We start from the raw sequence: 15130 nt of genomic DNA, 5'->3' as shown, positions 1-15130 counted from the left end.
AGGGGCCAGGACATCCAGAGTCTTAGAAAATTTTTGGTTTTTATTGTAAATGGGTAAGTAGTAGCTCAGTAGTTCAAAATTTGGTATCAGGGTCTCAAACTTACATTTTAGTTTTTTTGATATGTTGAACACAAGGGAGTGAAAGAGGAGAGGCAATCTGTATTTGGGAAGGGCTGATGTCTAGGTGAAGGATGGTCTTAGTGAGTTGGTAGTGGTAGGAATGGAGAAGATTACAAAGAATCAAAGTTAATTTTTAAAATAGAGCTCTGAGGACCTGATGTTAAATTGGATATGTCAGGTTAGGGAGTGACAGCAACCAATTGAGTTCTAAGGTTCCGGTTTAAGCAAATGGGTAGATGGTGGTGAATTTTAGAGATGGAGAAGACTGGTCAGTTGGGTATGGAAATTAAAATTTCATATTCAGACAGATTGACTTTTGAGATGTTTGTGAGCTCTCCATGTAAAAATGTCAGATAGAATAGACACATGGGTTGGAGATGAAAAACCAGTCATCAGTGTATATATAGCTGGGTGTTAAAATCTATGGAAGGGTATGAGCTATTTATGAGAATGCCCATACATATCATTTATTTCATTAATACCTTGATTTTAATTAATTGCTAGACTCTTCCAAGAAAATTTAGAAAAAATAGAATTGGAAGAAGGAAAAATGCATATAACACCCAACCACCCAAGAAAAAAAAATGGTGCAATTTTAGTATATTGCCTTTCAGTTATTTATCTTCATATTTTAACATATTTATAATCCTACTTTGCATACAGATATGTATATTGTGTTGTGCTTTTTCATTTATAAACATTATCCACATTGTTTGATGAAGGTGAATTATAATATCCACATAGTCTATCAAGAACTTCAATCATTTACTTAACCAATTCATAATTCAACATTTAGATTGCAGTTTTGTTTTTGTTTTAGGTTATTAAAGAATGTTTCCTCAAATATTTTTATGCGGAGAAGCCCCCCCTCCATTTCTCACTTCCACATTTAGATTTTTCTTTTATTAGTATAAAGTAACATCTAGCTTCTGGACCACTCTTCTGGAGATTAAAAAGGTCCTTTATAACTACTCAGGAGAAACCTTCTACTTTCAATGCCTCGCTTATTGCCCGGCCTAGAGAATACTCTCAGGTATTGGTTACCTATTTGTGTTCATGTTGAGGGCTAAAATAAATAACCCCATATTAGAAATCATGTTGGCTGGCATAAATTTGTCAGTGCATAAGCAAAAGAGGACTGATGGTTCACTTAATTATCACTGTCAGTTTATCTGACGATCCTAGATAAAATATAATGTGCTTGTCTCCAAATTATTTTGACCAATAAAGAGAAGATGTCATTATTGCCAAGTCATTTATATATGATGTACCAAATGAACAAATAGACATTGAACCCTAGTGGTTCGAGTAACCTTTAATGATATTTTGAAGATTTGGGGGTGGGGAAAAATCTCTCTGAGATCCTCAGCTGGCAATCCTACATGGTCTCAGAGAGCAGCACTGCCTTTAACATTTCCGTAAATGATGTGAACATTTTCTTAGCAATACTCTTTAAAGCTGAAGATCAAGAAACTCCCCAGTGGTGGTATTTTGACAGCCAAAACTATGAAGGCAAATCATCTTTGATCTGTTCTTAGTCACTAAACTCAGTGATTGAGCTGCCATTAAAGGTAGCTTAAAAAAAAAAAGAAAAGAAAAGAAAGAAAGAAAGAACCCTGTTCCAGAAATGATAATGCAGTGACAGTGATAGACTAAGCAAAAATCTGAAGGGTCTGATTGCCCATGTCTGTAATTGTAATTGTAATTGAATATGGAGGCAAGCGTCATCAGAAGACTGAAGTTTGAGTTTTCCATCTGCTGCTTGCGAACTCTGATCCATGCAAGCTACTGACTATCCATAGCTTGGTTTTTACATTTTTCCCAGCAATATTTTGAGTGCCTCTTAGGGGCCAAACACTGCTAAGGAATAAATAAGATAGACAAGGCTTCCTGCTCTCACTAGACACAATACATGAGGGAAACGTCTTGAAGTAAATACAGTAAAGTTTAATAAATGTTGATAGGAGGGGGGATAGGGGCTTGTGGGAGCAGATAGAAGGGGGCATAGCTTAGCAGGATGGAGTATGTTCCAGGAGGGTCAGCCATGTCTGGTGAAAGGGTAGGTGGAAGAGGAGTGCTCAGGCATTGCATACAGAAAGAACATTATATGCAAAGTCCCGGTGGCTAGAGCAAGGACAAGGGAGAATATGGATTCTAAAATTCAGTAGGGTTTATGAAATTGGGTCTGGGACTCTAAGTTCTAGAACAAATGCTTCTGTGGCAACCTTCATGAATGTGTCACGTTTCCTGTTTTGTGTACACAGGAGCTGAAGGACCCTCACTGTCGGGACGAGATGGCAGCCGCCCGAGGGGCTCTGAAGAAGAACGCTACAATGCTGTACACAGCCTCCCAAGCGTTTCTTCGCCACCCGGATGTTGCTGCCACAAGAGCCAACCGAGATTATGTGTTTAAACAAGTCCAGGAGGCCATTGCTGGCATCTCCAATGCTGCTCAAGCTACCTCGCCCACCGATGAAGCCAAAGGCCACACGGGCATCGGCGAGCTGGCTGCAGCTCTCAATGAGTTTGATGTGAGTATCTCAGCAATGCACACAGAGGGGTACACACCTGGATTGAAAGAAATGATTTGAGGTTGAAGGGCCACAATAGTATACCTGGATTTACCCCTCTTGGAGGCTTGTACTAATAAGGTAAACTATATAATGTGTTCATTATTAGGAATCCAGCATAGTGGCAGAGCCTAGTTTTCTTAAATTTAAAGGATCTAACAACAGTGTTTGAGAGGAGCTGATCTAATGCAAGCAGAAACCCTGTAAGCTGTTAGTTTCCTATCCCACTGGCTATTTTAGGGATAGTTCATCATTTGGAAGGTTCTTTATTTTTAAAGGGGCAAATGTCATAGGCAGTATAGGTATTTATTGCCTCTATGTTGCTCCTGGGTGAAGAACTGCCCTCCGTGTCTTCATTTTAAATCAGTGACAAACTCTGTTGCCCGCTGATCCCGCATGGGATCCCTGACTTCCTTGAATCAGCTCCTCTGGGTAGCACCCGTGTTGGACCCATGAATGACCCACATCCTGCACCTGCTACTTCTGAGGGGTGTGTCCCAGTGAGGGAAGCAATGGGAGGATGGGATCAAAGTGAATGAGGGGTGCATGTAATCAAAGACCCCAGGATGACAGCCCTGGCTTTCCTTGGGTCAGAATACGGGCCCACCTAGGGGAAGCTGGAATTCATCTGAGTTCCTCCTGTGTTCAGTGTGAGAGCCTACATGTGTTGGAGGGTTACCAAGATTTAAAATAAGCTGTATCTGTTTTCAAGGGTTCTATTATCCTATAGGGAGATGGGAGAAGTAGCATGTATTAAATACCTTTTAAGTGATAAAACATGGTATTATAGGAATTCATAAAAGAAAAATAGGTTACTTAACAGCTGTGGTGAAAGATGATGAGCTTGCTTTTGGATCTGTTGACATGAGTTTTTGTCAGGGGATGACTGGCTGGGAAAGAGGATCAGGAACAAAGCAGTGATTGCTGAAGACATAAAGCTGTGAGAGACAATGGAGGGAAAATTATAACACTTCAGATAGCCGTTTGCAGTTTTCACGGGGGTCTCTCCTCTTTTATTTTTTGTTAGCCAAAATATCCTTCGCTTAGACTGCATACTGTTTCCTAGGGTTTTTTTGGTGAGGATCCAATGTCATTTAAAGCATTTACTGCAGAAATTGGGGTTTAATACATAATTCACAAACTTTCAGGAGACAGCTAAAAATCTGTTGGCACTAATAGAGTTCAGTAAGGTTACCAGTGTTAAAATACACATAACAAATCAACAGATTTCCCAGGTGAAAAACACAGAATAATGGAAAAACAGATCCTGTTGACAAAAATGAACAATTTGGTGACTTTATTTTATTTCTTAATTTATTTCCTTATAAATGTTAGAAACAATCCTGATAGAGTTGTGGAGGACCAAAAAAGGCACTGAGTGGTACTTTTTGTACTTTTGATTATTGGTTTGTTTTGTGCTTAGGTTATACAATAGAGTTGTACTTTTTGGTAAATGATGTCATGATCCTGGATAGGAAAACTATTGACTCTTAATTTTTATAATGTTCAGACAATTCTGATAAAAATTTGGCATTCTTTTACAACTCGATGGAGTAATGGTAAAAGCTTCTTTCTGGAATAAGAATGAAGAAGCCTCAGTTTTAAGGAAATGAAAATGTTCAGGTGATGTACTCAGATAGTAAAACATTACAATGCTACATTAATTTTAAAAGTGTGCATTAGACCAAAAAATGCCTCATCAGTTAAACATAATAGAAAATTGCAAAACAATCTCAAATACAGAATTACTTTATGAAATGGTACTTTCTAAAAATGCATTAATAGGTGGATTATTTAGTCAGATTTTGACCCATCTGCATTTTTATAATCCTGTTTTATAATCAAAAAGTAAATGAAACCTGTATGGAGCTAGATAGAGTAGAAGCATAGTATACAGAGAACTCCCTTGAAAGATAGACCCTTCAGCTGCTGCCACCTTCTGCTCAAGTGTGATAGCTTCCTCATCTCTTTGACTCCAGACTTTTCATGGAAAGGAGCTTCTGCCCAAAATGAATTTAACAATTGAGGCATCATTGTAGTAATACAGAAGGCTTTGGACTCATAAAACTCAAGGCCGTGTGGGGAAAATCTGTTAACAAAGTGTGTTGACATATAATAAACTTTCAATTGATATTTTTGTTTTTAATTGTAGTGATATGCTGGACGAACATGGCTCTGGGAAGTTAATACATGAATATATTTTTTAATAGAACATGGCATATTAACTCATCACTATATTAATTTATAATGATTTCTTACATTAATTATATTATGTTAGCTAATTATATATTAGCTGAATATATCAACCAAGTAATATTTCATTATTAAATGTATATGGGTTCTCAAGCTATATAAATTGCATAAAACATTATCTAATGTGTAAAATTTTATTTCTCAAGGTTGATAAAAATCAACATGTGGAGCTATGTAAATTGGTAATTTATAGATAGTAATTCCATTTGGTGTGGTTCCCTAGAAATTAAGTTAATGAAATTTCAGTATTTTATCAAACATACTAAATATTACTAATAAATATTACTGAATATGACAAGGTATAAGGTAAGTAGCCAATTGTAGATTTTCTATCACCTGACACCAACAAACCTACATGATCCTTAATGATACTTGAAATTCTCTCACTAAAAAAATAATCTCTCCTTCTCTTTGTAACAGAATTATACATTTCTGTTCTATGGTTGCATAATGAATACTTTGGTATTTTTTTTATTCCCCAGGCATATTGACTTGAAATTGGTTTAGAATTCAGACATCTGTCTTGAATCCTCAGTGCTATTCTCAGATATTAAACAAATCGATACCACACTGGGTGGGAAAACTCATTCAAACTTCCTGTAACTTATTTTTCTGGCAATATCCCTTCCTGATGCTTAGTTTAATGGTTTGCCAATGTGATGGAGATTTTAACAAGTAAAGTATGTTTTGAGATCCTGAAGTGAAAGGAACTGTAGAAATACACAATTTCATCATCAGGATGACAAGCATGCTCTAATGTTGAATTTGAAACACATTTCATATTCGTCGTCAGTGTGCCAAACTGAGTTTAATGGGAGGTTGGATGCAGAAGTGACTTAAAGTGTAATAGTTGACTAAGAACAAGGTAAAAATTAGCATTTTTACATTATCTAAAATTACAGGACTGATTTTCTCTCTAGGTACTTAGAATTATGGCTCAGTGCATGGTGACCTATTTTCTGCCTACATGAAGAGTTGATGTAGTGATTTTTGAAGCAAGAGAATGAATAAAAAAAAACAGTATTTTTAACAACTTAAAACTGTCAAGAGTCTCTAATGATAAAACAGCAAAAAGAAAATGATTGCTAATCAATAGAAAAATCAACCTCCATTTAAAATGTGGCAGCTTGAGGTGGTTAATTTTATCTGGTGAAACTACTGAGGAATACTAAAAAGAATTTATAAAAAAATATAATGACTACTCAGAAGTAAATCCTATTATAATGTCAGTTTTGACTACCAGAAAATTTAAGAGTAGGAAAGGAAAATTAAAAATTATTCCTACAGAATTTCTGTTTAAAGAGAACATGCACTGTATCTTGTTTTTTGAATCTGCTTTTGTAGAAGAAGATGCTTTAGAAAAATAGACATTAACACCATTCATGACCCTGTCTTTATAATTGATAACCCTTTCTCTTTTAAATTTTTTATTTTCTCTCTTTTTTTTAAGATTTCATTTATTTGTGAGGGGGTAGAGCACAAGCAGGGGGAGAAGGAGAAGCAGGCTCCCACTGAAAAAAGAGCCCAGTGCTCCTATGCATCCTGGGATCAGGACCTGAGCCAAAGGCAGATGCTTAACCTCCCTTTTGTCTTCTCTTAAATCAGATCGTAAACAGTATCTCAAACTTGTCTAACTTTAAGTTTTGTATTTGTAACTTCTTTTCTCACTTGCCCATTTGCTTGATTAGTAATTCTTTTTTTGTGTACATTTTTTTCTCCACTTGTTCCATCTTCTCAGCCTGTAGAAAAACGTATTTCTGTTCTACAGCCTAGAAAGAGAGTAAAGCATAAGGCTAGCATATTTGCTATTTTCTCATATTTTACTGTTTTCAGTTTGAGTTTGAGTTCTTTAAGTTTCCAGTCCTTGCTTGTATGTCTTGGCTGCCACTTGCTCTTATCTCTTCGAGCCTTGTACTCTAACCTCTGCTCCTGCCCCTCCTCTGTAACACTGTGTCTGAGTTTGTAATAAGGACCCCTAAATATTTATGTGTTTTTATTTTCTAGTTCTCAACTGTTCCAACTTTGGAATTGGGGGGGGGATCTTAATAGTATTAAACGTACCTTTTTTGGATTTGTATTCAAATTTGCAAGATTTAAACACCTGTACTTGAAGACTAGGACAGTCTGGCCTCAACCACAGTGAGCTGAAATGTCACCATGACCTACCAACTCTACGTAAATTGTCCTTCCTATTTCTACCAGATTTTTTTCATACCCTCCTCCCTCTAGTTTGTTTTCTTCCTCTCCCTCATATCCTCATATCCATATACACATGGATACACATATCCCACATATCCACCCCTGCTTCTTTTTCTTTAAATAGATTTCCTTGATCTAATTATAATTCTCATACTGATCTAGTATTCAGTGGATAAAATTTTTGGAGGATGAGCAGAAGGCACAAGGGGGCATCTGCATCACAGGCCAACAGGGATAGCAAGACTCTGTGTCCTTTTGACAAGGTTAGAGGGTCTAGGCTAACTTCAGTAAGGGGAGAATTATCTGCTGGAGAGCATCTCCATGCTACAGTGGTCACAGCCCTAAGGCTATTCCAAGTGTGTGCTTGTTTCAGGTGTACCCAGACATTCTAGAAGCTCTAGTTGGAAGAACCTGGTTAAGAAACAGGAGTTCAGGTGGTAACTCATCTCCTAGCAAGACTCCAGCCCATTTCTGGGACATGGAGGTTTCTGGACACCCAAGAGTAAGAACAACCTGCATCTAGGGTTTAGAATCCAGGATTGGAATTCAGGTCCAGTGGAAAGCTAGAGTGCTTGACAGTTATCTTGGGTATGAAGCCCAAATGCATGACCACAGATCTAGGCTGCAGGAATCTGAAGAAGTAGAGTTTTTCAACTGACACTTTCCTCCAAATATCATCTGACACCTTTAGATAGGGAGATTAATTCTTAGAAGCTCCTGTTGAAGGTCTGGTCCCTTAAGGAACCACAAACCAGAATTCTGGCTGGCTCAGGGATTCTTAAGTGTTATGATCTCTCCAACAACAGGCAAGAAGGAATGCCTATTTGGAGACATATTTCCACAGATCATCTTGTGAGTTCCTTCCTAGTTCTAACTCTCTCTTTTGCTGTGGAAATCAACATAGTTATCAGAGAGGCTTACTCCAGATCTCCTCTCCTTCTTTTACATTCTGTAAAGTCATTCTGACTGCAGACATCTGGGAGCACCCATATTAGGTTATGAAAAGGGTAAGTTTCCTGTGTATTACTTTAGAATGAGGACAGAAAAGAGAGGAGAAAGCCCTGACAAAATACTGTAAACATACTGATGAGGAAAATGCAAGATGTAGTTTATGTCCTAAAGTAATTAGCAAGCAGGAGGCCAAATGCATAAAAATGAAAGCCAGTAAGCAGAACCAAATAGCTTCGGGAAAGAAATTTTGGATTCCTAATTCAGGTACTAAAAAGACGGAGCAGACAAATTTAGTAACTTTCTGCCTTTCTGAGTTCATGCCAATATTTTTGAAGGCTTAACATCTGTACAGTTGTTACATCTGTTCTTTAATACTGCATTAGTATTTTTTTTAAAGTAAACTCTATGCCCAACATGGGACTTAAACTCACAACCCCAAGAGCAAGAGTCACAGGCACCCCATTAGTACTTCTTAATAATCTCCACCATGTTCCTAAGAAATGGTTCCTGTTTAATGGCCTTTAGAAGTAGCCCAGGACTTGGGAAGAGCCCAGGAGTTGGATTGTGGTATATGGTGGCTACTTCAAGCTCTGTAAATTTCTAGAAATGTGTGACCTGGGTTTGCCGAGATGGTATCTCTAAGCCTGGGAGTAAGGTTTAGCTACTAGATAGCTAAGATCCGTTAAGAGCTTACAGTGTGCCAAGTGAGATAAAAGAATGTAGGACGGCAAAGTATAAGGGAGGCATGCTGTGTAAACAGCTATAGTTGCTGTGTTGCATAAATGATGTGGCATGCACCTACATATATAGTATGCACCTAATCTGAGTGTGTGTCTGTTTGGGTGTGGGTAAGATTAGGGCTGGTGAAATCCTGGAAGAGTTCCTGGAGGAGGTGGTGCATGAGTAGGAATTACCATGCTCAAGTGTGAATGAGGGTGTTTCATGCAGAGGCAATCTTCAGAAAAATATCCCATTCTGGAACCCAGGGAATGAGGAGACATCTGGCAAAGCTGGCTGCAGATCCTGGGGAGCTTTGTGGGCCTTGCAAGGGGCTGAGTTTGACTTAAGAGCATTTAGAAGTTGCTGGTGCTCTAGGCAGGGGGCTGGGTAGCACATTTGTGTTACAGTTTTCCTCGGGCTGCTGGGTGGAGAGAATGGATTCTGAAGAGGCAAAGCTACCATGCAATGGGAGTGGTTAGGATGAGAGGTTATCAAGGTCCTAAGTCCATTGTTGGAGTAGGCTTGGGAAGAGTGGATGGTTCCGAGAGTCCACAGTCCTTGAGGCCTGTACTTTTCTTTTCATGTATCACAAGTGAACGTTTTATCCAGGAAGCGTTAGTTAATTAAAAACACTAACCATTTTTCTAATTTCAATTATAGAATCTTAAGGAGTTTCAGTTGTTTGTGGAATATTTGATTTTTTGCGTGATCTAACTTCCTTGTGCTGTTTTTCCCCCCAGCCCTTAATTCACGTATATGACTGAACAGTATGATTATTAAAAGCCTAGTAATTAGTGTAGATACATGTTTTCAACATCTAATCTAAATTCTACATCTAGGGTTTTCCTAATTTAGTTTATTTATATGTAATTGAGCTTTCATTAGTATGTGCTTACTAACTCTCACTTCTTAAAAACAAATTCAGACACACTTAAAAAAAAAATTGGAGATGGGTTTTCCCATCTGATAGGATATAGTATCAATGACTAGAGGTTAGTAAGGTCCAGTGATTCTCAGCTTTTCTCCACATATTGTCCCAAAAGAATGCTTCTATATTTTTCTGCTCTTTTCTACTCCGGCAAATTGAACTAATCCAAATACCCTTTTAAGCCATTTTAGCTTGAAACCAGCAATGGTCTTATAGCATTCTTTATCATACACTGACATCTGGTGGCCAAATAGAACATTAAGAACATTCCAGTAGGTTTCTGTATGTCTGTAAACTAAGGCAACCTGAATCTATACTATGGGCCCAGTCAGACTCAGGATATAAATATGTACAGAGTATAGACGGCCTTCACAGAATTTTGTCAGCTTAAGGCACTCTTTTTTTTTTCTTTTTAAATTAAGGATTTTTACTTATTTGAGAGAGAGAGGGAAAGAGAGAAGCAAGACTCCCCGCTGAGCAGGGAGCCAGATGCAGGGCTGGATCCCAGGGCTCTGGGATCATAAACGCTTAACAGACTGAGCCACCATGCATCTCAACAAGCAGCTTTAATTTCTTAAGGTGTTATAAACCTAGGAATGTTTTCAATAGTATCATTTACATTTTTATCATTTTTTGAAATAGTTACTTCAAGGGAAATACCCCAAGACCACATAATTTTCTCTTCTACATTTCAATTAGTAAATAGAGTTATAAAAAAATCATTGAGCAAAAAAACAATAGGATTTGAAATATTTGAAAGTTGCAATTCAAATCTTTGTCTCCCTGTTGTCTTTAGTTAAAATTATTTTCAAACTTGTTTTCATAAGAGATGTCATAACCTATATTTTTTTGCCCTGAGAATAATTTTCTTTGAGAAATTGAGAATATTGGCAGAATCTATGCAACTGAGCTTACCTTTATTTCAAATAATTAATACTAAATGTAACTGATTATTGATGTAATGGATCATCATATTCTAAGTTCCAGATCACAGTCTAAACATATAATGGCAAATATCATTTTATCACTTAATTATTAGTCATACTTTAAAATTTGGGATCCAAATGAATTCTATCTAGTGAACTATTCAGGGCTGAAGAATATAGATTAAAATACTGATCTCCTGGAGTACCTGAGTGGTACAGTTGGTTGACTGTCCGACTCTTGATTTTGGCTCAGGTCATGATCTTAGTGGTCAAGCACAGAGCCTGCTTGAGCTTCTCTCTCACTCTGCCCCCCTATTAAATATTAGCTTTATTCAGGTTTGGTAGTCTCTAGTACACTGAGAAAGAAAAAGAGTGGCTGACAGAAAGGGGTAGGGTTGGAGAATGAAATGACATAGATACATCCTCCTTCAGCCAAGAACCACAATGTAAAGGAATTTATAATTTGTAACAGCATGTTCTACTCAAGTGATATCTTTCTACCACAGTTAATTAGCAAGACATGACACTTGTCTTAAAAAACCTAACACAAAAGATAAGGAAAGACTCTGAAAAGACATTGTTAATTCCTACATTTAATGTTCAGCTTTTCTGTCACTAATATTCTCTTGAAAACCTCCAGGATTGGGGGGCCTGGGTGGCTCAGTGGGTTAAGCCTCTGCCTTCAGCTCAGGTCATGATCTCAGGGTCCTGGGATCGAGCCCCACATCGAGCTCTCTCCTCGGCGGGGAGCCTGCTTCCCTCTCTCTCTGCCTGCCTCTCTGCCTTCTTGTGATCTCTCTCTCTCTGTCAAATAAATAAACAAAATGCTTTAAAAAAAAAAAAAGAAAACCTCCAGGATTAAATCTCTTATTTGTGATGGCGAGCAGAAGTAGAACATGCACTTCTAAATCAGAGGGGATTTCTGATACCTAGGTGATGCAGAAAATTGAAGATTACTCATTGTCTCCTTTGGTTGTCAAGTTCATATAACCCAATTCATGAAGGCAGAAAGTGATTTCCAGAGAACCCTTTTAGTTCAGAATGACACCAATAATTATTCTCATAGCCAAACTGTGGATACAAGTCTTTCCATTTCATTGGTATTGGCCAAGAGTGGTACAGGAAGTGGTAGCCTCTCCATCTCTGTTAAGCCCCCAAAGATACCCCACATAATGGTGCGGTCTAAGTAGAAGAACATGCTGCTTGCTCTGCAGGTGTAACTTCGAGATCGGTCCCATCTTACTCCTTCTCTTACTAGTTTGCCTCTCCTGCAATTATCCTATGAAGACATTCTGGAGTCGACCCGCTTGTCTCCCAGGCCTGTGCTTTAGTCGATCCTCTGAAAGGATGAGACACATATGTGGATCTGTCTGTATGAAATGTGTTCCTGTCACCTTCTGTAACCTCCATCACACTTAAGTTTATCCTGACCACTGCGGGCTAAGCTGGTCATCATCTTACTCTTATTTTCTTTTCCATTTTTTTTTCTCTCTCAGTTTTGGCATATGTTTAGAAATTTTAGAGATAATCTTTCATAATCACATATTTTATATAACGTACGTAACTTTCTCTATATAAGATAAAGCTTCGATCTTTCCTTCTGTTGTTTCTCTTTTGTTCTAAATACATTCTATGGGTTCATTTCTTCCAGGAGAAGCTTACGCATGTTACTTGAAAGGCCAAATGAATTCTTAGTAGGGGAGTTTGAACTGACTGCACGGATTCTTAGGATACTTTTTTAATGTTTTTTTTTTTGTTGTTGTTGTTTTTTTTTTAAGATTTTTATTTATTTATTTGACAGATAGATATCACAAGTAGGCAGAGAGGCAGGCAGAGAGAGAGAGAGAGAGAGGAGGAAGCAGGCTCCCTGCTGAGCAGAGAGCCCGACGCGGGGCTCGATCCCAGGACCCTGGGATCATGACCTGAGCCGAAGGCAGAGGCTTTAACCCACTGAGCCACCCAGGCGCCCCCTTAGGATACTTTTTAAACCCAGCAGAACTGACTAGATTTGCACAAAAGTTAAGACTCTTTTGTACCTGAAAATAATATTACTGTGAAGAATATTTGCATGCATTGGTTTGAATGAATGATCCAAAGATTTTTAAATCCTACATATTCTTTAAACAGTCTTGTGTTTGGCATAGTGTTTAAGCACAGAAACATCAACCAGGAAAAAGTTTTCCTTTTTTTAAAAAAATCATGATATTATTATTATTATTATTATTATTTACAAAGCCTTGTGACAGATGGTAAGGTGACATTTGGGGGGATCTGAAATAGATCTCCTAGGATTGAAAGGGTCATGCACTTGATCTGTTGCCAGTCTCCAGAGTGTGGCAGCCCTTTGGCCTGTGGGTGCATGCTGGTTTTCAGATTCTCTCAAGCTTGCATATCAGAATCACTTTTAAAATATGGAGCAGCAGAATAAACCTAAGTGGCACAAAGCAAAGGCTGACATAATATGAACATTCTAGGACCTAAGAAATTACTTACCCTGCAGTAAATAAATATGAAAAAAATTGTAGTGAAAATACCCAATAAACCTGAATGTATATATTATATGAGTATATAGGAGCATAAATTATAATGTATATATACCCACACACATCAGATGTTTATGGTTTTTCTTTGGGTTGTGGTGACTGTAAATATTTTGTGTTTTTTTTAAACCAATATTTCTTCCCAGATTTTCTTTCACAAATATTTCTGAATGAAAAAATATATATTTTATTTGAGAAAATTTAAAACTGTTTACAGATATACTGCAAATATAAAAATAAGGAATGTCTATATATTCTTTTAGCCTCACCTATTAATATTTTACCCCATTTGCTATGTGTGTGTTCTCTGACTCTCCTTCAAGTACACAGACTCCTGAATTGTTAAATGGGTAAACTCAACTTTATTATATACATTTACACAAACAACAGATACTCTTTCCCTTAGGATTTTTACTAAGAATTACAGATTTATAAAAGGGTTGACATCAGAGCACCTATAAAATCGCTAGTTTTGCAAGGTTCAAAGGGTTATTTAATGAAGGGCCATAGGTGTAACAAAATCTTCCCAAATACTGTTTTTACACAGTAACCGGCATTAAAACAAAATAAAAACCTATCTTTGCAACTGGTGGTTAAAGCAGTCACTTACAGAAGTTGGGCTAATCCATGCTCCATATTCTCAATTTTAGTGTTAAAAAAAAAAAAGTTTGTCCTGTTTGGTCATGGTCTAATATTGAGTATTTCTTTTTAAGCATTTTTATGTTTAAGAAACATTTAAAATATGAAAAGAAGTGATTTTCAATTAGATGCCATGTATAATTTTAATCATTTTGCTACATGTTAATAAGGTACTAGGTATTCTTGAAGAGTAAGCAAGTGAAAGAAACCTGCATAACCCATTCATTTCTGAAGCTAATTTACTACTAAGACCTTTTTCCTTCCTAGCTCTATAAAACTTCAAAGTTGGTAAAGATACTTGAGGTCATTTGGTTCACATACCATAAGATAGAAATCTGCACTCCAGAATCCCTATTAGGTGGACCTTCTGCCATTGTGAGAAATTATTGGGAGGAAACCAGTGGGGGAAATTACTTGTTCTATTTTGGGGAAGGTGTAATGTCTAACAGAAAGTAAAGTTCCTTCTTACACTGAAATTTCCAGATCACCTGAGGTGCCCCCATTTTTAGCTTTCATTATGTTTTGTTATGGCCATAAATACAAGTTTTATTTCCATGATATGGCTGGGAAATCCTAAAGGAGAAAATTCCATTACAGTCTCCTCCCTTGATCATTTTTCACCTATGATTTGGAGGATTTGATTCTGCCAGATCTTAATGTTGCCTCTTGATAATGGCCTAATAAGTAGTTTTCTTTCCATTCTTCAGCCCATTTCCTCACATTGCTACTGAAGTTGTCTTTCTAAAACTCAGAAATATCCATGTCTCTTTTGCTCTGCTTAACAAGAAAATCTGAAGTTCTTTCTGGTGTCCCCACTCAGTACAGGTAGATCAGCTGTCGTTCATGGGTCTGGAAGCAGAGGAAACCCTTAGTCCTTGTGTTTCTAATGGGACTAGTTTGGTTTCCTCTCTGCCTTTCCTGGTGCTTGAGTGCATCTGTGAGCTTCTTGTCTCTAAAGATAATATGGGCATAATATGGCCATTCGAGGTTTGTTGGGAGAATTAATGCAATTAATGAAATCCTATACAAAAACATTTGTAGGGGTGCCTGGGTGGCTCAGTGGGCTAAAGCCTCTGCCTACGGCTCCGGTCATGATCCTGGGGTCCTGGGATCCAGCCCCGCATCTGGCTCTCTGCTCTGCAGGGAGCCTGCTTCCTCCTCTCTCTGCCTGCCTCTCTGCCTACTTGTGATCTCTCTGTCAAATAAATAAATAAAATCTTAAAAAAAAAACCCAAACATGTTGTAGAGTGGTTGATGCAAACCCAAATGAAGCCTTAGCCCCAG

At 37.6% G+C, this 15130-nt stretch overlaps 1 protein-coding gene across 3 annotated transcripts in view; it reads left to right on the top strand.

Annotated features, from left to right (window-relative positions):
• The window catches only part of CTNNA2 (catenin alpha 2), a 1143090-nt gene that overhangs the window by 353916 nt on the left and 774044 nt on the right, over positions 1-15130 (top strand). For all 3 annotated transcript variants that reach the window (XM_045979218.1, XM_045979219.1, XM_045979220.1), the window contains exon 6: positions 2385-2651. In XM_045979218.1, coding sequence (XP_045835174.1) covers positions 2385-2651 — 267 coding nt within the window. The remainder of the gene's footprint in view (positions 1-2384; positions 2652-15130) is intronic.

Source organism: Meles meles, chromosome 15, assembly GCF_922984935.1.
Source record: "Meles meles chromosome 15, mMelMel3.1 paternal haplotype, whole genome shotgun sequence".
In the NCBI taxonomy this organism is placed as follows: Eukaryota; Metazoa; Chordata; class Mammalia; order Carnivora; family Mustelidae; genus Meles; species Meles meles.
The sequence above is the reverse complement of the archived record's forward strand: the minus strand, read 5'-3'. Positions and strand labels throughout refer to the sequence as shown.